At 33.8% G+C, this 17,278-nt stretch overlaps 1 protein-coding gene across 4 annotated transcripts in view; it reads right to left on the bottom strand.

Annotated features, from left to right (window-relative positions):
- Positions 1 to 17,278, bottom strand: part of LOC128235212 (serine/threonine-protein kinase SIK3-like) — a 46,880-nt gene that overhangs the window by 8,687 nt on the left and 20,915 nt on the right. For 2 of the 4 annotated variants that reach the window (XM_052949981.1, XM_052949980.1), the window contains exons 7-15: positions 15,091 to 15,329; positions 14,432 to 14,612; positions 13,587 to 13,711; positions 12,971 to 13,286; positions 7,854 to 7,966; positions 6,038 to 6,129; positions 4,991 to 5,127; positions 4,509 to 4,723; positions 2,006 to 2,035 (exon numbers count right to left, since the gene is read on the bottom strand). In XM_052949981.1, the coding sequence (XP_052805941.1) occupies positions 2,006 to 2,035; positions 4,509 to 4,723; positions 4,991 to 5,127; positions 6,038 to 6,129; positions 7,854 to 7,966; positions 12,971 to 13,286; positions 13,587 to 13,711; positions 14,432 to 14,612; positions 15,091 to 15,329 (1,448 nt within the window). Of the gene's footprint in view, positions 1 to 2,005; positions 2,036 to 2,187; positions 2,197 to 4,508; positions 4,724 to 4,990; positions 5,128 to 6,037; positions 6,130 to 7,853; positions 7,967 to 12,970; positions 13,287 to 13,586; positions 13,712 to 14,431; positions 14,613 to 15,090; positions 15,330 to 17,278 lie in introns of all 4 variants that reach the window. The other 2 variants (XM_052949982.1, XM_052949983.1) reach the window with 2 other exon arrangements.

The raw sequence follows: 17,278 nt of genomic DNA on the forward strand, positions 1-17,278 counted from the left end.
AAAATATTGAACAGATTAACACATGAAATATGTTTAGATCAACAGGTTTAATTACAAATTTGTACTTTAACCATCAGATTTTCTGTTTATGAAGGCATCTCTATAAAATATAATCATAATCTGACTATTGGATGAGAGATGAATACAATAGGAGAGGAATTTTAAGGTAAGATTTTCTGTGAATAATGAAGACTCTGGATTATCAGAAACAAGAAATAATCTGTACATATTTTTCCATGCTAAGTACATGCAGCTAAGTCCTAATTTCTGTGTCATGCCCTTTTACTCTTTAGAAATAAAGTAAAAGTTAAAGCCGGAACCATGTTTTTAAATCTATGAACATGTTACGTGAATGTGGTTACCAGTTGTCAAAGAAGTCCCAAAAAACTTGGCTTTTGAAAGATGCTGCAAGAAATCAAATAATGTCTTTACATTTAAAAACCATCAGGAACATGTAGAATTTTGATCTGATTTATAGCAATCAAAACTAGAGTGATCACAGGATTGATGAATACCCCAAGACTTTGTCTAAAAATTTCATAAATCACTGTTTAAGGTATAAAACTTGAGGGATCACAGGATTGATGGATACCCCAAGACCTTGCCTAGACACAAGAATTTAAACATTTCAACAATCAATGTTAAAGGTATCAAGTGTTGTTGTTTTTTTATTTTTGCAGAGGTACATTACCTGTCAAAAACAGTTAAGTCAGCAATTTGCAAACATTTCATCAAACCTCATGTCTGACATTTTCCTCATGTGAAAGCTTACCTTAAACAATCTTTGTTCAAGATATTGTAATCAAATTTAACAAGCTAATGTAGTTTATTTCAGATCTCCTCAAGGGGAATAATTCCAGATATAGTTCAATCATCATGATGTGACTGCATGCCAGCAATGGCCTGTCTAACATGAACCTATATGTTAAGTTTGATAAACATAATAAGTAGGAAATTCAATGACAAGTTAGGCAGTTCAGACAGGATCTTTCTCTTTTTATTTCAAGAAGGGGAATAACTCTTGATATACTTGAGTCAGAATGATGCGTTAGCATCTTTTTTTCTCACATGTACCTGTGAATGTGTAAAGTTTCATGAAATTTCAACCATCCTTCAAGATATTCCATTATGATGAAAATGTGGAAATTGACAGGAGAGAATGGAATGTGACATGCCTAGCTCCTACACAGCCCCCTAGATATTCATCTTTGGGGCTTTAATAAATCTGAATACATCTTTAAAAATCCAGTCACTATCATATTGATATGCCTTAACATAAACAATCATTTCATTTTAAGATAGCAAGAGCCATTTTGGATGGCATTTTTGACAATACATGGTCTGAATCATTCACTTGACCAAAATTAATGAAAAGTTTAGTTTTAGAATAATTAACATGCATACTCAGTAATGTATTTGTAAAATCATAGAATTCTTTGCTCTCCTAGGTATTCAAAAACTTCCTCCATTACAAATATCTAGGTCAAGGTCATTTAGACAATTTTTGACTGCAAGATAAAATTCTACTCAATCAAATATTATGAACCTCATTACTTCCAAAAATATGCAATTAAACTACTTTTAAAATCTCAATACAGCTACCCCATGTGCATGACTCTACCTTTAAAATGTCAATACAGCTAATTCACTGGCATCACACTACCTTAAGATGTCTGCAACATTGTCTTTAGGAACAAGTGTTGTCAAAAACAACAAACAGTAAAACCAAGATTATTTTTAAATCATTTGCAATAGGACAAGTCCCACAAATAAAAATAACGTGCACAATTTCATCAATCCTTTCCATCCCAGAACAAAGATGCATGCAGAAGGCATAGTAGGAGGATTTTCAAATATATCTTTTTATGTATAAATATCAGGCATTCAATAGGATCGAAACATCCGCTACCCCCAACTGTGCCTTATTTACCAAGAATGTGTTAACTTAAACCTGCTATATAATGAGGTTTAACTTAATAATATATATTTTACTGTTTAAATGTACTTTGCGTATCTTTCCTGAAACTGTTGGTGTCTAAATAAGAAAATGATAGCAACTATAAATACAAGTTGTATAGAAAGGTTAAGGTATATTGCTAGTTGCAATTAATATATAAACGAGTCAATGATAGAATGATAGAATGATAGTAGCACTTGGAATGACAGGTGAAAAAATGATATACTTACAAAGTGGGCCTGACAAAAACATAGACTTATTTTTTTGTCTTTTTCAAAACTATGATCATATTCTTTTAAGTATTTGAGCCATTGATCTATATATATATATATTTATTTATATATAATGCACATCAGATAGATGTTATTTTTTACCAACATTTCAACAGCTTAAATACAGTTATATCATCATATCATTTAGAAAGACTAAAAGTATCTTCGTTTAAACATGGAGGTATGTTTGAATATAATAATATAACACATTTGTCCCAATAGACACCCCCCTACAAGTGCCGTTTTTAAAACTTTTATCAATAAAAAATCTTCTCCACATTTGTATATAATTATGGATGGTGGGTCATCTTTCTATGTTTTCAATATCTGAATCAGGATGAGCATAACGAAAGGCAAAAAATGCTCTGAAATACCGCTTGTTTTTCTATTTGGGGATGGGCATCTACAGGGACAAATACGGTTAGCTGAGTTAATGTGAAAAGTTCCTTTTTAAAGTATGATATAGTGGTTATACTATCAGTATCCTTTTTACAAAATGATAACTATTATTAGTCTCTCTGTTGTGGAATATGAACCATTGTCCCGGATGACTGTGTCGCCACAGCTCTGGGGAATAAGTATGGAAATGATATTAATGTATTCAGAAGAAGAAAACTCGCTATATTATATAATCGAGGAAAACAACATGTTACAAATGGGTGAAAGTTCTACTCTATAAGGTACACAACGAGGTTCTACGACAATTTAAGATAACCGGTGTACAATTAGGTGAATGTCGGATGCCTCATGACTTCATATATTTTTGGTTTCATTCAAAAGGGTTAAGTTTAGTTTACACTTCTTTATTTAAGGTTGATCGGGACCAAAGCTGATAGCTTATGAAATCAATCTCAAGTCTGTTTTCTGGTTAGAAACCTGGGGCGTTATTCATAAAACTTCCTTTATTAACTCTATTTTTTAAAATGTTCACAAAGTCAAATGAAAAGAAATGCTTAAGTGTTTTTAACATTAAAGTATCTATTTTTCAATAAGGTCAATAGAAATAATGTATTTTGGAAATTCTTTGTTTTTTATTTTATATGACTAAAGAGATAATAAAACTAGGCAAGTGACTTCAGTTGGGAAATGACTTCAGAAGTTTTATGAAAACCACCCCTGTTGTACTGAGAAAGTACCAGTGGTGGGTTTGACAAGTTTTGATACGTAGAGAAAGAATATGTCAGAATTGTATCAAAACAAGCAAATTCGGCCTTGAAATACTGCAAAATCATTCATTTCACATCCGATATCAGTCAAAATAAAACATAAACTGCAATAATTTCATGTTAAGTGTATTTTCTACCATTTACTTCACTTCTTTTAACCAGCAAGCAACTCCTTCTAAATTCAGTGGACGAAATTAACACAAGCCCGCAAGCCCTGCACTGGTAAAATGTCTTCCAGGCTTGCTCAAATTCTGAATTTTATAGAGCAGGGCTTGTGAACAAATTTGATGCCAAGCAATAGTACAAGAATTCGGGCTTCTTCATCCAAAAGTCTAATTTTGATGACTGCTTCTTGAATGATGCCAAAATTATATGGGTTCATCAGGCTTTCAAATTTAGCATCATTGCAAATGTGCAAATGGCTCAATGAATTACAAGCTTATTTGTACAACGGATACCTATACACACTGTGAAAAGTAACAAAAAACTAATATAGTATCAGGCCCCAATTTCTCGAAACTTCTTAAGCTTAACAGGCTTAAGTCGCTTATTTCAATTAGCCGAAATACATACTTAAAATTAGATTTTGGTAAATAAAAATGGTTTATTGTGATTATCATACAAATTATTCCTATAAAATTTCGAAAAACTCTTAAAGAAGATAACATAACGCATATTCTCGAACAACAAAAATAGTGAGCTTAGCTTAATCCTGTTATAAGGGACTTAAGACGTTTTGAGAAATTGGGGCCAGGTGAATAAATATACAGATCACAAAATCAACTCAGAACGACTATAAATCTTCCGACATTCTGTTTAAATTTTAAAAGAGATGGTATCAAGTACCAAAAACACATGTTTTTGAAATGGAACTAAGGTTACTTAATTCATTTTTAAATACTTTCCAAAACATTCAGCTATAAATTTGCATCATTAACAAAGTAGGTGTCAGAAGACCAGCTCCGAGTCAAATGATATTGCAACCCTAAACAGGTTCCTTACAAAATTGTATACAGAAGATCCTAACAAATCAACAGTTATTATTCCAAAAAATTACTACGCCAGAAAAATTCAAAGTAAAAAAGTAAAAATTAATAAAACGACCCTTGTTACCTGAAGTTCGTGGCATTCATGTTGTAGCTGACGTAAGCTATGTGACGATGAGTGTCGACCAGCCTGTTGTGACGTTAATGTCTGGTTATACAGACGCTCAAGGTGTGAGAGTTGATGCTTGCTGACGCCAGCCAGGCCTTCACTCGCTCGTCGTACTGGGGAAAACCGCTCATTCGAAAGATGGAGCATATTGTCTTCTTTGTATGAGTAGGGTGCTGTGTATGGAGATGAAAGTTATGAAATAATGGAGATAAGCATGAACGGTAAAACTTTCTTAACACCATGGACAACAACGCCATAAAACGGAAAACATTGATGTTTTTTTCTTGAATTTTGTAAACATCAAAATTTTCTTGATTTTAAGTTTCATTCACTAAGACTCTATCCAACATATATTTGAATACTGGTGAAAACGATATTTCATGGCTATGTTTTAGTACATTAACATTTATCTTCCATAAGAAGGAGCGAACAAATCTCACATATTCCCCGATCTGAAGACCGTCTGGTGGCTCGGATAGGAGTCTGTATATGGTTGAGTCGCAGTTCGTCATGAACCTCGATGGAGTTGGACACGGCCAGCGTATGTCTCTTACCACAACCTCGACTAGACAAATACCTTCGTTAGGTAAGGGAACAAAAATACTTTTTAGCATTTTGTACGCTTACCATAATTATTTAACTAGGAGATATGGAGCTATCTCCTACTAATAAAATATTGAAAATTAAAGATCTTTTATACCACTAGTTGCATTTCAATAAGCACAAATTTTTCACTTATCTTGTGTAGAGTTCCCTCCCACTACATTTTTTCGCAATACCACCCATAGTCATATATTCCAGCGTATTACGTTTCCCAGAATATCATCTATCCTACCATATTATCTATTCTGGTGTATTATATATCACAGCATATTATGTTTCCCAGAATATTATCTATCCTAGTGTATAATATATCCCAGCGTATTATGGTTCCCAGAATATTATATAACCCAGCGTATTATCTTTCCCAGAATATTATTTATCCTAACATATTATTTACACTAGCATATTACCTATCCTAGTGTATTTTATATCCTGGTGTATCATCTATCCAAGCGTATTATCTATCCCAGTGTAATATCATTCCCAAAATATTATCTATCCTAGCATATTATCAACACTAGCGTATTATCTATCCTAGCATATTATCAACACTAGCGTATTATCTATCCTAGCATATTATCTATCCCAAAATATTATCTATCCTAGCATATTATCAACACTAGCGTATTATCAATCATAGCATATTATCAACACTAGCGTATCATATATCCTAGCATATTATCAACACTAGCGTATTATCTATCCTAGCATATTATCAACACTAGCGTATTATCTATCCTAGCATATTATCAACACTAGCGTATCATATATCCCAGTATATTATCTATCCTAGTATATTATCTACAGTAGAATTTGGTTCACTGTTTACAAATAAACAGTAAGCATTGCAAGGTACACAAATATTTGATAAAGAAGACATTTACTTCTGTACAGCCTCCTGATCCGGCTCCTGGTCTGAATGACTATCATCCTTTTCATCTTTAGGCAGGGCCAAAGCCAGAGGGGACAGGGGGCTCTGGATAAAAACAAACAGAAAGTGGGTGATTACAGTGATTTGGCTGGTTATCAAACTTGTCTAACACATTTGCACATGCACATTCTGACCAAATTTGTTAATGGACAAAGGCTTTTTAAGTTATTGAGTGGTCAAGACCAATTTAAAGTAATTTCTATAACTAAAGGGTGATAACTCTCAAATAACAAGAGCGATATGGCTGATTATTAAACTTGTCCTAGATTTTATGACCATTCACCTGACTAAATTGTTTATAAAGAAAAGGATTTGAATTTTTTTTTTTTTTAAATCAAGACTATAAACCAAGTCACATGACTTTGATCATCATCACATGATCGACATGACAGCAGTGATTATTGTCCAAAATAGGGTAGTAACTGTGACGCTGAGTCGCTTAACTGTGACGCTGAGTCGCTGAGTCGCTGAGTTTGCACTCACCTCTGCAACTATTTAACAAAAATATTTTGGAATGTAGATCTTTTGAGAGCACAAATGAAATTACATCCAAAAGTGAATGAAAATATTATTCTTGGTTTAGATCAGACTGTTTATTGATTATTGACTGCTATGTAAAGTGCAACACTGCCCCTCTTACAAATTGACAGCTTTAGTATATGAACCTCAGCTACAAGGCATGAAACAAAGGCACAGAGCTTTCAGGATGTATGTGTTAATGTACACTAATGTACATCTCACTCTGAAGAAATCATGTACACACAGAACTAGTTACCAAATAACAGTCACCTATTAGCATCTTTCTGACGTTCAAGCAGATGTGATAATCATGATACTTAAGCTGGTCAACACTGACCATAGAATTATTGATATTTCTATAAACATCAGAATATTCTTGTTATTTTTTAATATTCTTGAACTACTTACAAATACTAGTATCAGAATAATAACTAGAATGTAGATTGTTATTATGTGCCAAAACCCATCCATGTTGTTGTTGTACTGTTTTCCTTTGATACAAGACCCTAGAGGGGTACTTGGAAGAACAAGTCTCCCTAAACTTTTCCATACTTTGAGCTGTAAAAGTCGACTTAATTAAAGGAGATTACTCCCTAGAATAAATATCTTATGTTACTCAAATCAGTTATCAGCTTTTAAATCAACAAAGTATCAGATCAAATCAGTGATTTTTTTGAGTGACAGAGACCAAACATACCCATCAATTTAGCAATAAGGTTAAGTGGACATGCTTTATAACCTTATGCTCCCTGGGGCCGTATTCAATAAGCATCTTAGTGAATATTTTCAACTTAGTGAGAATTTCGTAATTTTTGACAACGATTATTTTAAATACCCGCTACTTTTCATCAGATTTATTCATATGCATATATTGTTTAGACCATTTTCTTGCTTATTTTCATATTTTTGGTGTACAAACATTGTTCGTTTTCTTAAAATTCAAATTAGAAAAATGGCAATTTTTCACTAAGTTGAAAATTATTACTAAGATGCTTATTGAATACGGCCCCTTAAAAACACTTTGTTAGAAACTTCTAATGATTGCATGAAATAATTTAAAGTAAAAAAAAATGTCTGAGACCTTGAAGCAGACCATTAACAAGAATTCAGCAGGAATTAGACATGCTGCCTGGTATGAAAGGCACAATTCCAAATCTCTATGTCCAATTTTCTTTAAAAGGGGCATGATTAACAATTTTGGAAACATATGGATAAGTGGTAAAAGATGAGACAAATTGCACACAACTTACAGAGACAGTCTCCCTGCTTCCCTCTCCACTTGAGCCCGGCAATGTGGCCCGCAGGTACCCATGGATATTTGCCCCTCCATCTGACGCCCGTCTGATCAAGTTTACACTGCCATCTGAAACATTTGAGAGATTTAATGACCGTACTGCAATTAACTGCAGTTTTAATGACCGTACTGCAATTGGCTGCAGAATTCTGAAACAGGAAGTGAACATTTTAAAATAGGTAGCCATAGATGTCCATCTGAAGCAAGTCTGATTAAGCATTTACAGTGCTGTCCGAAACAATGTAAACTGCAAAAAGCCAGGGGTGCGTTTCAGAGACGATCGTTAAGGCGATCGTTAGCTGATTTTGGTAGTACGACCAAAATTACCGATCGGCACCGTTTCAGAGACGCAACGTGCACCTGCTTTATCGTTAATTTTGCTCGTAAACCTACGACCGGTAAGAGGCACTCGTTAACTTAACGATCAAGATGGCGGATGAAGATTTTCTCCATATCAAAGTATACTTTTACTTTTTATCAACATTTGAGAGTTTAATAATTCGTGTAGCATGTTCGCTGGTGTGGAATTTTCCAACTATGTCTAAAAATAGCTGAAAACAGTACGAAAATGTTCTATTTCCGCCGTTCTGTCAAAAAAGGATTTTAACTGTAGAAGATGTAAGCTTTTTGTTATATTTAGTTAATGTGCTGGTATTGTGTACATCTAAAACATGGAATATGATGTAGAATTTAATTATGTCATGTAAAACATTTTCTTGAAATTCTTCTATTTCGGATGGTTTTTAATTCGGATAAATAAATGCCTGTACATATTTTGTGGTAATATTCCGGTCTTTGTGGCATGTAGTCAGTGAATTATTAAACCGTGTTACCATTTTATCATGTAACATAATATAACATAATTATTTTTCTTATTTTTATACATCTAAAACTGATGCTAAATATATAAATATACTGTACAGTAATGTAAACAACACTGTCACAACAAATAAGTTGATTATTGGCTACTTTAATACCATGGACACTATCAGGTGACAATGTAATCATTTTGTTTCACCTTTACTTGTAATTGAAACTTGTTTTAGTAAGGTATCATATGGTTTATGTAGAACTTTGTAGTATTTGTGCATATGTGAGTTTTCAACTGACAAAGGTTAAATCTTGTCTTTTTCAGTCATACCATTTGATGCCAAGTGTACAATAAAAACTGAAATGAAAATTGACAACAGAAGTGTCATGGTCTTGGTGGAAAATGCTGTGTTCTTCATTGACCTCTGGTTTAATAATGGTATGAAAAGGGAATTAAATTATAATATTGTTTTTATGAATAATAATGGAGGTATATTCAACATATGAACACATTGTCATAAGGACTAATGTAGAAACTAAACTGCAAAACCATATTATGTATGTACCTGCAGTAAATGCACAGGCTATGTACAGATGCTTATTCATATTCTCTGTTTTCATTTTTTTAGTGTTTTTGCTTGTGAAATATTTGTTTTAGTTAATTATTTCAGGCTGGTGATCAGGAATGCTCTAAGCTGGCAATGGAGGGAAATGTAAAAGTAGGTAGGAACTGATAAAATGCAATAGGATATAAACCAATTTTATGAATAATACAATAAGATGAATTTTTATATTGATACAATGTTGGGCATCTTACTTTGAGCAGTTAACTTGTATAACATAATTGTTATTTAACTTATATGAACATTAAACAAGAAATAAAATGTGACCAGAATGGTGTTTTTCATGTTTTCTTACCCTCTTAAATACCCTACTTATTTTTTTTTAAAAGACAATAATTTTCATAAAATATGCAAACTATTTCAGTTGAAAAATGGGAATGTAAATTATGTGTTACTTGTAGTTTAACCATTAAAAGGCATGTTCATAAATGTATTATATTGCGCTGTATTAAACAATATTTTATAACTTTTTGTCTTTTCAAACACTGAGAAATCACAAGGTTTCAAACATCTAGAATATGCTCACAGTCAGTATTCAAGATACGCACCTTAATGGTTCCAGTGTGTTTTAGGAGACTGTGTCAGAACAGTACTTTATACCTGCATACACTGGAGAAACCAGACCCAGCAGATAACTACAGATATATTGACAGAGAAAATGAAATTCATTGCATATCCAAACACAACATAAGACTTTAAACTGTTAAATAGGCAGTGAGGCATTTGTGTGTAACCTTCATTATTTGAAATGAAATTTCTTATATTTATTTAAATTTGACTTTGCATTTAAAAGCCATTACAGTAGCATTAGATTTTCCAAATATATATATATATATTTTTATACAGTTTCATCTGTGATGTATATATATCCAGTTGTACATGTTTCCGCTAAAGATTTAAACACTTTTGAATTATATAGGAACATTTAAATTATACATCTATTCAAACTTATGATAACATAAAAAACACACACTACCATGGTTGATCATGTAAACCTTCATACTATCTTTTTATAGAAATTAAGTGAATCTTTTGGTATTTCTGAATACATTTATTTTTACTTTGACTGGCTCATGTTTAAACACTGAATGCTACATAAAGTGTATACTCCAGTGTATACCGTAACATGATTGAAATAGATAATAGATAATATTTGCAAGAAACTCTGAACACTTAACCACTATGGCAATCTGCACCAGTTAAGATGCTTCTTGTTAAATAATGTGTTTTGATGAGACGAGCTTGTAAAATAGCTGTATTTCTTTTAGTCATTTTGTGTATTTGAAGCATGTCTGCAAATGTAGATTTTATCGTGTATTTTGAATGGATCTGAAATACTGTTTATTTAACTGTTATTACAACGATTGACACAATAAAGATGGATTTATGATTTGTCTTCATACAAAAATCCAACCAGTCAAAATTGTATTTTCGAACTGTTTCCCAATACAATAACTCTCAGTCACAGTTTTGGTACATAAACGTATGAACTTTACTTGTTATCTGAACTAAGGCCGGTTGTTGATGATTGTAATCAGTCATCATCATCACCCTCATCATCATCATCCACCACACCCACCACCACCACCACCAACTTCACCACCTTCATCATCATCCACATCAGCAACATCTACGCATCATCATCTCGTCATGATCATTGTCGTCATCGTCACATCATAATTAGTATCATCTTCTTAGTCGTCGTCGTCGCATTATCATTATAATAATCATAATATTTGTCTTCGTCGTCGCCGCATTATCACTATCGTCGTCATCGCATCATCATTATAGTTTCGTTGTCGCATTATTATTATTAAATCATCATTGTCGTTGTCGTCGCATCATCGTGACCATCATCATCAGCACAACGCTGCACGTTTGCTTTTACTTTACAGAACATTCATAATACGCATACTATAATATTTCACTTATCAAAGACGAATTAAAATAAAATCACCAGCCTGAAAAAACAACGTATTTTGTCGTTGTCCAATTTTCATTATAATTACACAAATTTTAAAGGGAGCGTCGGAACCCGCCACTGCCTCCATCACAAAAAAAACCCGGATGATGATGTACTTAAGATACAATTGTAACATAAATAGCAGATGGTTAATCAGAATAGAGACCACGAGTTTGTATCATTTGTGTCAATTATTATAAAAAGGAAAAATTAATTGATAACCTTCAAGAGATTATCAGTATTATTATTATTATTATTATTATTATAATTATCATTAGTAAAAAAGACAGGTGCGCTCATCAAATTAATATGACGCAACATCATTTCACTTCAGACTGGGTCACTCGCTTTAACGCTGTGCTTTATCTTTATTTTTTACGTACGACCGGAGAGTTTATGAGACGTTTCTGAAACGCCTTTATGATTATCGTTAAGTTGGTCGTTATTATGATCGTAGATTTATGATAATGGCAGATCGTAAAATCTATCTGAAACGCACCCCAGATGTTTGCCCCTTTGTCTAAAGTTTGTTTGCTCAATTGCTACCTTACCATCTCAAACAGGTTATTGCCATATGAGTACTTAACCTTCATGAAGCTGAAATATTTGACCCTCCTTCTTACCAAAGATGACACATGCCTACTAATAAGATATCGTTCAGCTTTGCCTAACTCTACAAAGTCATATAAACAGAGCCACGTACTATTTTAAGTATTTAGAAAAACTACCGTATTTTCTCGACTATAAGGCGATTCGCTTATAAGACGGCCCCCTAACTTTGCCCATGAAATCTGGTGCTTTTTGTTTCGACTCGCTTATAAGACGGGGTCAATTTTTAAGCAAATCTAAAATGCTAAAATTCTTCCTAATGTGTAAAAATGTTCAAGCTCAACGGACAATTATTGACTTTCGCGGTAACTGTTTTTGTTTTACCCAAAGAAAATGGCGGTCAACTGTGAGCTCTCTATTTGGAGGTAGGTTAAAAATGAGTACATAAGTTTGCAGGACAGGTCGTTACTTATCGGAATTGTAATAATTCATCAATAACAACATATGTATGTTTTAGTTTTTTTTTATTGAAGACACCAATGAAGTTCTTCGGCAAAATAAATGGCTTCAATAACATAACTGCGAAAAGCCGAGGCATGAATAGGTGTTTGTTTAGCAATAATGCTTTAGGCAATATTGTCCCTTGATTGGCGACGAACATAAAGGATTCATATTCACATTGCCATTTGTTTGCTTAATCAAATTGACAGTTAGGTACCTACATCATATTAAGATTCCAATTTATTGATTTGATATATCTGTCAAACTAATTATACTGACACGCGCCATGAGAAAAAATGCAGATATAACGGTACACTGTGTGACGTCAGAGCACGCGCGGTGAAGAGATTTTGTGTTGTTGTTTACTTAATTGCCCCATACTTGTATCAGCAGACGATATACTGGATAGACGAATACCATTGGTAAAATTTTACTGATTTTGACTTGAATCTTTTTTAATATTTTATCGACCCGCTTATAAGACGGGTCCCCTACTTTGGGGGTAAAAATCGGGACCCAATTTCCCCGTCTTATAGTCGAGAAAATACGGTATCAAAAAATGCATACATGTTTACTGACCATGCTTTAACAGTATAGTATTATAAGCCCTTCATATCGTATTCCTACCTGGTCCGACCATAGGCGGTAACTGCAGCAGATACTGGTCAGCAGGGCAATGCTGAGTGGGCGCGGTCCACGGCTGTTTAACCCCCGCTGGCAAGTTTGCGTTCAGCAGGAGGGGGTTGAAACCGTACGGGGAGAAAAATGCAGGCTGTGGCATGGCAATGATCGGCTGGTGCTGGGCTAGTTTTACTCGGACATCTTCCGGGGCCTCATGTCGACTGTCACCCACACCCACCGTGTGACGTCGCATCGCAAGGTATCGCGCCAGGGCCTCTGGAGATGGCTCTTCGTCGCTGTCTGATAGATTTGTGTCTTCTCTCTGTTTTGTATTTGTTTCATTAAAATATACATGTTTAACAAATTTTAATCATTTGCCAAATTTTACATAATGATATTAGATAAATGAGCAATTGGGATACTTGCTACATTACACTCAGTTAACAACTGATATTTGTCTATAACTTTATATCAGAAAGTAAGGAAACTTTCTTTAATCACATTATATTTTAATAATAAGTGAGCTCCAAGTATCCAGGCATTATCTATAAGCAATCTGCAAAACACTAACAAAAGCCTGTGTTTGAATTCCATCACATTGGACATTATTGCGCATACTTACGTCTGCAGTGAGCATGCTGCTGTCTGTGAAGTATGAGGGTAGGTGCGCAGGTAGATGGGTGGGGTGGAGAGGGGGTGGGGACGGGCTACGTCTGACCTCCTCAACGGGCACCTCCACACGCTCAACTGAGACACAAATACATCATTATGAGATATGCATTATTTACCATGAAATCTTTTGCCTCAAAAGTTAAAGCACATCACTGCAGTTATTTAGAAGATATTACATGATAGGTCATTCAATGTGGTATTTATTAAACAAGTTTTCTAGTCTTGACAAATTTTTATCAATTTTAATAAACCAGATCCATGAAGTCTATATTAATTGACAACAAATTAGATATATCAGAAATTCTATTTATATCAGAAATACAAATTTGGTGATTTGTAGAGAAAAGAACATAAAAAGTTGCTATTTACAATGTTTTTCTTGTATGATGTTACATCGAGAGTAGCGTTATTTTATGATCACAGCGTTATTTATGATATAAATGAATATGTATCATGTTTCAAGGTGTTTACTTTCTTTTCATCTATACATTTACCCCCATATCAGAATGGTACCAAGAAGGCAAGCTTAAAAGTTCAATAACTAGCATGTGAATAAATTGTAACGCTATTCACTTATACTGCACCCTAGTAATTTAACGCATCTTTGCTATAGAACACATCCTACTTACTGAACGATGGTACAAAACAGTTAAGTCACCCACTACCCTCATTTGTTGAAATAGTATACTCCAGCTTCAGGCTAGATTGCTAGTGTATAATTTCAAAAATTGAGACACTATTATAAAAATGTTTATGCAGTCACAAAAGCAATTTCTACACAAGGAAGCCACCTACCAACTCCTGTTGTTATACTGGAGCGTCGTTCCATGCGTGTGGCATTGGGAAGATTTTGTGAAGCAGCAATGAGATCAGGGTGTATTTTGTTGAGGAGTGATTTTGAGGGATGTTTCCGTATCTTGTCCAGCAGCAGGTGGTAGATTCCACTGAGACCGTCATAGGCAGGAATCTGAACGGACTAGAGAACGAGAATAAAACACATGATGTAGGTAGTCTCGATAAATAGCGCAGTGGAAATCACACTCTCTTCTTACTAAGAGTTTAATTGCTGGCCTGGGTGCATGTGAGGTTGGTTCATGTACAGAAATAGCCAAAAATTAAGGTTTAAAAAGCACAAAGTTCTTTTAATTTGTCCTTGTATTTTGCAATATATTTTAAAAAATACTTGGGCTAGTTAGTTTCATACACAAGGGATAATGGCCTAGAGTACATATTTCATTGAAATAGTATTAACTGCAAGTGTTTAATAACATTTCACTTTTGGTGCTGTTTTAAGATAGTTATATCTTTGAAGAAATAGCTGATTAACAATTACTTCATAAGCTTACTCTTAATGTTTTTTTGTTATGTGAATTAAATTTAGTTCTGAAGTACAAAAGTGTTTTTATCAAATCAAAACTTAGCATATCAACCATTTCAAAGTGTGTATTACTCACCTCGATAATTTTATTTCTATCTACATTGGGAAGCATGGTCTCCATTTGATCAAGCACCTGTTCACACAGATTTTCTGTGTCTGGGTCAGTGAGCACTTGCATGTTATAGTCCCGTATAAGCTGAAAGAACTCTGGGTCATCATCGCCAACCTGCATCCACGGGTGAGCGATAATCTGCTCCATCGTTGCACGTTTCCCACAATCCACGGTCAACATTTGACGAATAAGGTCTTCACAAGCTGTGAATGAACATATTTTATAAAAGCTACACACCACTGACAATTTTCAAGATTTATAGCTTAGGTTAGTCTGCCAAACTAGCATTACTTGCTCCATACATGTATTTTGTATAACTAGCACTAAAATTTCAAAAATATATATTCTTTTTATAAAAGTGGGATAAATAGTTTTTCTATATAACTAATGTAAATGGTAAATATTATTCATGTTACAATAAAGGCATATTGTACATGTATTGGCATAGTAGTTTGTATCAAATTTTAAACAAACACGGAAGGGTGTGTGATTCCCCTTGTTGCAAGATTAAGTGCCGATACCATTTCAGTGAGCAGTTTGGGGGTGCTCCAGCAAAGCTAGCTTTTTAGTTGCTTAAGATCCTGGTTTTTAGGATATCCCTAATTCACTGGCAAATCACATCCCTGATGTAACGGAGAATACACGAGAAAACACAATACATGTACTTTTTGATAAAGAAAAAAAAAGTTCAGCCAAGTAATTAAATTCCTTCTGAATGAAGTTTCATTATCTTGCCTTGACCCAAAGGGGTGGGTAATTGATACATACATACAAAAAACAAAAGCTATACAAAACTCACTCAATAATCACTTGTATACTTGTATTTCTGTTATTCATTTCTGAAACGTTTGTTCGGATAATTTCACTATTTACATTTTCATCAGACTTAATAAATTAACTAAGAATACTTAAAGTTTGTTTTTTAAGATATTTATTCTTTTTACAGTCTGAAATGTTTGACCATGTTCATAAATATATTTTGGCCTATGAAATCAGAGCTTATTTTTCCATGAGAGAAAACAGAGGACAAAATCTTAGTGACCAAAGACTTAATTATGTTTTAGTTGTTGATTTTTTTACATAAAATTACTCTCAAGAAGAAAGGATGTCCTGTTCAAAAACAATGTTGAGACATTCATCAATTTATCATTAAATAAATGTTTTTCAAAGTCTACACAAGTGTCTAGATTTCCTTAGTACAGCCTGTGTCAGGGTATTTCTGACAAATTATCTTACATATTCAGGAAAGTGTTGACATAACAAAAAACAACTGTATGAAAGCTAGCGTGCTGTAGTAAAGACGTCATAGAATCTTTCCATCACTAATTTATTAATTTAATTGTTCGAACATTTCACTTGATATCTATTTTTTATGTTAACATTCACTTTACTCAAGTGTTGCAGTAGTATTTTGGTGCATATGGTGCATTAGAAAGTCAGGAAAGAAATGTTATAGAATATGAATTGGTATGATTCAGAAATTTGAAGTCATTACATCTTATATTAATCAAGAACAAGTCTCAGTCGCATACTATACTGACTTTACCCCTAATTAGAGCTTCAGTTGCATTACATACTGAAAGTGCCCTCATTAGAGCTTCAGTTGCATTGCATACCGACTTAATCCCTAATTAGAGCTCCAGTTACACTGAACACTGACTTCCCCCACCATATTAGAGCTTCAGTTGCATTACATACTGAATGTCCCCTAATTAGAGCTTCAGTTGCATTACATACTGAATGTCACCTAATTAGAGCTTCAGTTGCATTACATACTGACTTTACCCCTAATTAGAGCTTCAGTTGCATTACATACTGAATGTCACCTAATTGAGCTTCAGTTGCATTACATATTGAATGTCACCTAATTAGAGCTTCAGTTGCATTACATACTGAATGTCACCTAATTAGAGCTTCAGTTGCATTACATACTGAATGTCACCTAATTAGAGCTTCAGTTGCATTACATACTGAATGTCACCTAATTAGAGCTTCAGTTGCATTACATACTGAATGTCACCTAATTAGAGCTTCAGTTGCATTACATACTGAATGTCACCTAATTAGAGCTTCAGTTGCATTACATACTGACTTTACCCCTAATTAGAGCTTCAGTTGCATTACATACTGAATGTCACCTAATAAGAGCTTC

The sequence above is a fragment of the Mya arenaria genome, chromosome 5 (assembly GCF_026914265.1).
Source record: "Mya arenaria isolate MELC-2E11 chromosome 5, ASM2691426v1".
NCBI classification, from domain to species: Eukaryota; Metazoa; Mollusca; class Bivalvia; order Myida; family Myidae; genus Mya; species Mya arenaria.